The sequence below is a fragment of the Alnus glutinosa genome, chromosome 5, assembly GCF_958979055.1.
Source record: "Alnus glutinosa chromosome 5, dhAlnGlut1.1, whole genome shotgun sequence".
Classification (NCBI taxonomy): domain Eukaryota; kingdom Viridiplantae; phylum Streptophyta; class Magnoliopsida; order Fagales; family Betulaceae; genus Alnus; species Alnus glutinosa.
In genome coordinates this window covers 24,979,574-24,988,736 of record NC_084890.1, presented here as the reverse complement: position 1 = coordinate 24,988,736, position 9,163 = coordinate 24,979,574, and the positions used below count along the sequence as shown (strand labels likewise).

The 9,163-nt window shown below is 38.5% G+C and overlaps 1 protein-coding gene across 1 annotated transcript; it reads left to right on the top strand.

Moving 5' to 3' along the window:
• The first annotated feature begins 4,838 nt into the window (after positions 1–4,838).
• Positions 4,839–6,483, top strand: LOC133869935 (phospholipase A1-Igamma1, chloroplastic-like). Its single transcript, XM_062307032.1, has one exon. It carries the CDS (start codon positions 4,907–4,909, stop codon positions 6,452–6,454), a length of 1,548 nt encoding a protein of 515 aa, XP_062163016.1. The 5' UTR covers positions 4,839–4,906; the 3' UTR covers positions 6,455–6,483.
• The last annotated feature ends 2,680 nt before the right edge of the window (positions 6,484–9,163 follow it).

Below are 9,163 nucleotides of genomic sequence, written 5' to 3'. Positions count from 1 at the left end.
GGCCGGATCTCGGGGAGAGCTAGATGCCCCATGTGGGGGACTTTGTGATGTTGGGTCCCGATCAGTTGGCCCCCGATAGCCCCCAGGATATGCTTTCAGATGACGATCAGCAGCCTCCCCCTGGTGAAGGGGTTGGGGAGGAGCATGCAGGCAACCCAACGACCCAACGCATACAGACTGACCAGATTCGGTTGATGGGTAAGTACACATTTATACATCATTGAAACCCATATTAATAAACTTAAGAATTAATATTAAGTTTGAAAATAACATATATAAAATTGTTTCATTTATTAAATATAATTTAGTTTTTTAGTATATTAAATTAAATGTGAACTATTCTTTGATTAGGGTACAATCCAGACGGGAGCATTTATTATGAAATAATTAGGGACCCGGAGAGGAATTGGGTTCTCTCGAGAGGGAAAAAGATTGTGTTGTAGTACAATGCTGCAACACAACCTATAAGACGAGCCTGCAATCATTTTAGGCGTGCTACTGACATGCTTGTGAGGAGCGGGTCCCACACACATATGATGGACGAATGGGCGAAGGTAGATAAAAAGATTAAGAAGGCTATGTGGGACGCACTGATGGTATGTTTATGAAACCAATTTATTTAAATTAAAACTTAGAGTTATGTATTTGTTGAACTTATAAAATTAATGTTTAAATTGCATGTGCAGGAGGAGTTTTATCTCCCCGTATTTGTAGATGAGCGCAAGGCACAACGTGAAGCGTGGGCTGATATTGGACGTAAGCACCGTTCGTGGAAGTCGAAATTTAAAAAATCGCTAGATATTCGAGACGGTGACACGCCCGAGAGTATACGTGCAAGAGTGCCGGAGAAAGTTTTTGAGAAGTATGACAGAACAGATGTGGAGGATCTGTTCAGGGATTGGTGTACTGAGCGAAAAAGGGCATGTAGGTCTTTGAATGTATTAATATAATGTTGTGTATTTTTAATAACTGTTCATTTAATTTATTAATACTTTAAGTGTGTCAATGCTTATATTTTTATGAAATGTTCAATGCGTAGGCGACCTGTGAACGGATGAAGTGGATGCGGGAGTAGAACGACCTCCCCCATTGTTTGGGATCCAAAAGTTATATCATATTTAATCACGATGAGGTATGAACAAATATATGTAGATGTTATAATATTTGTGTATAATTATTTTTTTTACATTAAATTAATATTACTGTTTGTTATTTATTTCAATTGGATGGCGACATGCATCTTCATCTGGCACGCCCCCCACTCGAGCGGAGTTGTTCGTGAAGACGCACACTAGGAAGGACGGCACTTACCTCAACGAACGTACACAGGTCCTATGTGTATGCTATTGATCTATTTTACTAATATTTCTAAGTCATGCGTGTGTTAAAGTATATATTGAATTCTTGTGTATATGTTGATGACGTACATGAGAGGATGACACAGAATTTATCTAGTGATCCTGCCACTACTCAGAGCGTGTCAAAAGACACGGTGCGTTGGGCATCGAACAACGCATACGAACAGGCGTTTGGGAGGCCTGAGTACACGGGGAGGGTTCGGCAGGTTGGCCCGAATGTTATTCCTGTACGTGGGACGTGTTTCTCATACTGGGCTCGCTCACAAGGGGGATCATCTCAGGGCACATCTCGAGACTAGTCCGTACATAATCGCAGGATGGCGACAATAGAGTCATTGCTGCAAGCTCAGACCCAGATGAATGATGCCTTGGAGCAACGCCTGGGACAACTCGAGGCCATGCTCACCTCCATAGGAGTATCACATGTGAGCCCAGGTGCTCAGCAGTCTCTACCTGCAAACTGAGGTAGTACGTTGTCTGTTAGTAGTGCATCTGCAGGTATGATTAATATTGTGTAAACTACTTATTTTTAACTGTTTTGATTACTTGTTTAAACTTGCATATAATTACTATATTTTTTAATTGTTTTCATTACTTGCTGGTAATGCGACAACGATTGGTCCGTTGTCGCCTATTGGACGACAGATGAGCCAGCACTCCCCCATCGGGACACCATCACCCGCTACACCATCCCTCGCGCAGCAATCGCCCGTTGGCGAGAATACGCCTGGTATGGGAGCTCGTGATCTGTAGAGACGGTCTTTAGATTTGTAGATATTCTGTGTAATTTTGTTTTGTTAGTAACAAACATGTTTATTAGTACATAATTTATTCTTGTGTAATTTGATTTGTGTACATAATATTCAAATTATTGATTTGTGTATTTTGATTTTGTGTTCATGGTAAATTTTAAATGTTGTCCTAATATTTTCGTGATATTTTTGGGTAAAATGAATTTTGTGATACTTTCGGTCTCTTAAAAAATAATAAAAAAAAATTAAATTAAATTAAAATTAAAAAAAATAAAATTGGCCACATGGCAAAATGCTAGCAGCCGACTGTGGCCACAGTCGGGAACGTGGACTGGAATCCACGTTGCCAGCTGACGGCCACGTGTATCAAAGTACACGTGTCTGTCTGTCGGCCACGTGGACTAAATGTACGCGGCCGACAATTAGCCACGTGGACTTTGATACACGTGTCTGACTGTCGGCCACGTGGCTGACAGTCAAACACATGTACTTTGATACACGTGGCCACTGTGCCACGTGTATTAAGTCCACGCGGGTGAAACTTTAGCCACGTGTGTATTACACGTGTCTGAAGTGTCGTAGCATGTTCTATGAGACACGTGGCACAGTGGCAACGTGTATTTGGTGGACACATGGCAAGATGTGCATTTCACAACAATCGAATCTACCACGTCGCGCACACGTGTCTAACAGTTTGCCACATGTATGGGTCCCATACACGCGGCAACGTGCAAGTGGCTAAATGCTATTTTTTTTGTAATGAAAGCTATCGTTCCAAATGAGATGAAACCAGTTGAAGAAATAATAAAAGGGAAGGGATCACGGGACCAAAAAAATTTCTTGATAGGGGCCAATAGGCAAAAAACCTTAATTATTATTATTTTTTACCTTAATTATTTTTTTTTTAGTGCATGATTTTTCATACAGATTTTTATTTTACTTTCATTAATTTCTGTAGTTCCCCACTTCTTTATATATATATATATATATTAGGTTTCTAGATTCGTATTGCCCAAGTCAAGGAAGAATATATTTGAATTTAAAGTCTTAAGGCTAATAAGCCTTATGTGTAATCCTAATCTGAATTCATTGGGGGAGGGTTATTATATTAGTTTTCTCATTTCTGGGTTTTTTGTTATGATGAATGAAATAGAACTTTTACTTCTTCTCATTAGAATTTTAGAACGGATTAATTTAATGGTTCTTCTTTGAGGGATGAATTAGAATTTTTAATTAGTCTTTAATTTGATGCATTCGCTCATACCTACCTACTACTTCTTTCAATGTGTACATGCAATATTAAAGTAATTGACTGAATGCTTCATTCACACGGGGAAGTTGGAATGCCAAGGTGTACGTGTTGAATGTCAACAAAGTTTGCAGCTTCTTGTCTAACTTCTACCCAATAGTGTATTCTTTCGTCTACTCAATTGGGCCAATAAAATAAAGAAAAGATACTCCTCTCCAAAACTAATAACTTACTGGGTTGATTTTAAAATAATAATAATAATAAGTTAGGGTAACAATTTATGTTTGCTTGTTAGTTAGGTTTTGGTTGTGTTGATACAATTTATTATTTTAACCCGATTCATTTAATTAAATGTGTCAGATTTGTTAATCATAACTTGTTAATTTGGTGTTGAGTTCATGTCGGGTTTGTGGGTTGTATTAAAAATTATCAACCTTAAATGTCGAGTTTCATGTTTGGATCGTGTCGAAATTTAAATATAAGACTATGTATATAGGTCAATCATAACCCGACTCAATTTATTAAATAGATCAAGTTTTTTAATCCTAACCCATTAATTTCATCTTAAGTATGTGCCAAAATCACAAGTCAAGTAAAAAACTAACATTCACTTGATCTCTTCTCACATTAACTTAAATGTATTGTCCCGTTTTCCGTACTTTGATTTTCTTCATTGAGTCTCCTGAGCTGGCCAATCTTGAAAATTTGAGCAGTACTTTTCTGTGATGTTTGTTCGTTGAAAAGTATTTTCAAGATTGAAAACTTTTTGATTTAAACACATTTGTCATGAATAAAATCTTTCATTTATTTTTTCCAGTTTCATGTATATGTGTTTGTAAACGACATAAAAGTTGAAATGAATGGTTCAAATAAAAGAACCTTAAATAAAAGAACCACGCCTCATGAAGTGGATGTCACTAGTTCGAGTCTTCCCTCCCCCTCTTGTGTGTGAACATGTAAAAAAAAAATCCGATTATCTATTATTTCACTACATCATTTAAATTTGGTCAACTGAATTAACATATTTCGATAATGTAACATGTTAAAATCTATCATATTTAAGTCAGTGTCACATTAATAGAATCTATTAAATTAATTGATAGATAAAATTTAACCATAGAAAGTAAATTATTTTTTTAGTATATCTCAATAATTTCTGAGTTCATTTTAATATCACAAAAATACTGAGGGAACAATTTTAACGCTGTGAAACGCGATTAAGGTAGATTGTTGGACCTGGTAACAAATTAAACAAATATTATGTTCTGACCTTTTCATATATATATATATATATATATATATATATATATATATATATATATATATATATAAGATATGACAAGTCAAGGTTTTAACATTTCCTAGTCCACGTACGACTCCGCGTGACAAAAAGTCTTCCAAGACCATGTTTGGCCTGGCGAGTTCAACTCTCTAGCAATATATATATACCCACTCCATTTCCCCCACTTCCCCCACATTCTCTCAACAATTCCAAGCATTCCCAAGGTGATCGTACGTTAATCAGCTTAATTGGCAACCAATTAATCATGGCAATATCGACGATGATCTACTGTCATCTTCCTGCAACCACACAATCCAGGCTTTCTTTAATCCATGCCCATAAAGAAGCTCTTCTCGATCGCCCCCAAGCAAAGGCGCCATCAAATCTTGCTTTACGTCTCGCCGAATCACTCTCACATCTCCTCCACCTCCATGTTCAAACCCCTCCCCGGACCGATCTTCACCAATCAATTTGGAGCTCGTTTACCGAAGAGAAACACTCCACTCCCACAACTTCTCCCAAGGAGGTCATAGCGCACAAGTGGCGTGACGTACATGGTTCCTCGGATTGGGACAATCTTTTGGATCCTCTTCAGCCTTGGCTCAGACGAGAGATCGTCAAATATGGAGAACTCGCACAAGCAACATATGACGCTTTTGATTTTGATTCTTTCTCCGAGTACTGCGGGAGCTGCCGGTACAACCCAAGAAACATGTTTGAGAAACTAGGCCTTAGCAGAAATGGCTACACGGTTAGCAACTATATTTATGGCATGTCGCATATACATATGCCTCAGTGGCTGGAGAGGTCACATTTGGCGGACACGTGGAGCAAAGATTCCAACTGGATCGGCTATGTGGCAGTCAGCGACGACGAGGAGACACGTAGGATCGGGCGGAGGGATATTGTGGTGGCGTGGCGCGGAACCGTGGCACCCTCGGAGTGGTACGAGGATATGCAAAGGAAGTTGGAGCCATTTGGGCAAGGGGATGCTAAAGTCGAACGTGGGTTTCTTAGCCTTTACACTAGCAAGAATGAATCTACAAGGTACAACAAGACAAGTGCCTCAGAGCAAGCAATGAAAGAAGTGACAAGGCTTGTGGAAATGTACAGGGAAAAAGGTGAAGAAGTAAGCCTTACGATCACCGGACATAGCTTGGGTGGCGCGCTGGCTCTGCTCAATGCTTACGAAGCCGCAGCAACCATTCCCAACCTTCCCGTCAGCGTGATTTCCTTCGGCGCACCGAGGGTCGGCAACGTCGGTTTCCGAGACGAGCTTAATCAGTTGGGAGTCAAAACACTGAGGGTGGTCATCAAGCAAGACATAGTCCCTCGGATGCCGGGGCTTGTTTTCAACGAGAGCTTACAAAAGTTTGATGATATCACCGGATCATTGGAATGGGTTTACACCCACGTCGGAGCCGAACTGAAGCTCGACGTTCGATCATCTCCATACCTCAAGCGTGGGTTCGACTTGATGGGGTTCCATAGCCTGGAGACATACCTTCATCTTGTGGACGGGTTTCTTAGTAGTGCCACAACATTTCGGTCTGGTGCGAGGAGGGATGTTGCGTTAGTGAACAAGGCGTGTGATATGTTGGTGGATGAGCTTAGGATCCCACGTTGTTGGTACCAATTGGCCAACAAGGGATTAGTATGTAATGCTCATGGTAGATGGGTAAAACCAAAGAGAGATGCAGAAGACATACCTTCACCAGCTGGTAGGGAAGAAAGTACTGTGAATGCTCTTGCAGTTGGAATGCAAGCACAAGATGCGGTTGAATCTGTACTATATGCTCTTGTTTTGTTATAAAATAGAAAAACGTAAATTATGTTGGGGCATATTTGGTCTAATTAAATGTAGCATGCTCATACTCAAACCATATTGAAAAGAAAAAGAAAAAAAGAAAATTATAAGGATTTAAGTGTTGATCAGAATTTAATGGAATTTGCAAAAATTCCCATGTCTAAATCTTTAAATTTTGATAGGATTTAACGGAAAATTCTAACGGGAGAATTGAAATTGAAAAAATTTGAAAGATTGATACCTTAAATTGACACTTTTTAAAATTTGAGTATCTAATTACAAAAGTGATGAAAGATCGATGGTTATAACTGTTTTTTTTTTTTAAATATATATATATAAAAAAAAATTCAAAGGCCAATTAGCATTGCCACGTCAATCTAAGAGGATGGAGGTGTAATATTTAACGTTTCTCCTTTTAAAATCAAAAGCATAAACATCCACATTGGGATGCAAGAACCAAAAATCTCCACCATTAATGGGTTTCATTTAGCCGTGAATGTAATGAGCACGATTGACTTAAGCGGTGGTAAGTGAAAACAAAGAGTATTATAGTACTTTGCTTGATAAGTGTCACTATTCTAAAAATGGAAGACCTAATACAAGACTATAAGGCTTGAGAGTGTACAACCAAACATTTTTCTTTCCTAATTGAAGATGATATTTGTGTTTCCATATAAGGCTTGAGCCTTGGAATGTTCTGCTGCCGTTTCCTTTCTTCTTATGTGAGTGCACTAAAAAAAAATACGGCAATTTGTGTCGTTTTAGTTTGTGTCGTTTTATTAAACAACGTAAATTAATGTTCTTTTTACTAAAAGACATAAATTTTAAGGACATTATGTAAAAAAAAAAAAAATTATGCTATTTGATTCCAAACGACGTACGTAATTTTTTTTTTTTTTAAAAAAAAAAAAAAAAAAAACGCTATTTTAAATAAAGGACAATGAATTACAGGTAGTTCGATGTTAGACACCTACATCCACCACTACGAATTAACCCTAAGGCTCATTGACTTGTTTTTATACAATACAAAGATCCTTATTTATAAGATCTAAGAATAAATAAAAAAGTATGGTAATCAAATCCTCAATATTTAATTACAATTAATCCATGAATAGAGAACATTTAAATATCAACCAAATATGGAATATACGAAAAATATATTATATTTTCCGTATATTCTAGCAGGATGAAACAACGCCACCAACAAGGGTGACGTCATTTCAACAAAAACGATTCCACTGTTGGCGTCGTTTATTGTTTAAACAACATCGTTTGTACTAAACAACACTAACTAAAACATCACAAAAATGCACTTTTTTGTGGTGATTTATAGCATGTGTAATTTGAGTATGAGAAATGACACATATATATACTTCCATTGTTTGAAGAAACTTTCCATTTTTGCTTTCCATCTCTTCAGTTGATGCCAAATGGAACCTGTTTTGTGTGTATAGCAGACTAGAACATCTACTTTAAAATTTATAATTGTCATAACAAAGTCTAATAATCCAACTTCATTCATATTTCATATATATATATATAGGGGTGTGTAGATTAACCGATTACCGCATACTGAACCGTGACCGAACTGAAATTAACCGCCTACTGACTTAACCGACAAAATTCGGTTCGGTAATCGGAAGAGAATCTTTTTACCGAAATGTGGTCGGTTCGGTATTCGGTTGGTTAGTCGGTTAACCGACTTTCCGAACCGGCCCGAACCGGAAATTGACCGACCCATTAACCTGTCGGTTAACCGACCGCCTATAGCGAAACGACGTCGTTTTAGTGATAAAGAAACGACGTCGTTTTGTATGGAGTATATATTCATCGCATTCTTCATTTCTTGCTCTTCATTAATCATCAGTTTCGAACTTTCGAGTCCATGAACCTCCTTGCCCTTTGCCCAGACTGCCCAGTTGCCCTTGACCTAACCTTGACGGCGTTGATGCCTTGACGGACGACTTTTGGGCTTTGGCAGGCCAGCTATCCCGACTCCAATGATTCGGCCATTCTGAGATCCTATCTCCGCCTACCGGTTACCGCAGCGCATCCCCGGAACCCAGAGTCCCCACGAGTCCACGACCCCACGGTCCCCACCTGGCACCTGGCCAGTGGCCACCTGTGAGTCGGTGACCTAGTCACTTGCCCAGTGCCGAGTCGCCGAGTGCTCAGTGCAGCCGCAGCCCGCAGGCGTGCAGCAGTGCTCAGTGCCGAGTCTACCGACTGCCCTCTTCTGAGTCTTCTCCGAATCTCCGGTAGCTCTCTCTCTCTCAGTCTCTCTTCTGTTAGTCTTAATTTTTTTTTTTTTATGTATCATACTATCATTGTTAATTTTTTTTTGATGTATCATTTTAATTTTTTTTTGAAACAGCCAGTCGGCCATTGCAGAGCAAGTTAGGAACTACCGAACTTAGGTAATTTGTATTACCTAATTTTTTTTATGTACTGATTCTACTGAACATTGAACAGGAAAAATTTTGACTTGGACAAAATTAGGTAATACAAATGTTTGTTAAACACATTCTTATTTCTTAAAATGCAATTTCAAATCTTTGTTAAACACAGGAATTGTATTAGTTTTTTTTTTTTTTTTTGGATAGGTAGGAATTAACAATATTCCCATAAGTCCATAACAGTCAGTTTCTGGCTTTGTGTTTACTGTTTAGGAAGTCTTTATGTTCATTGTAATTTGGCCCTTTGGGGTATTTTATT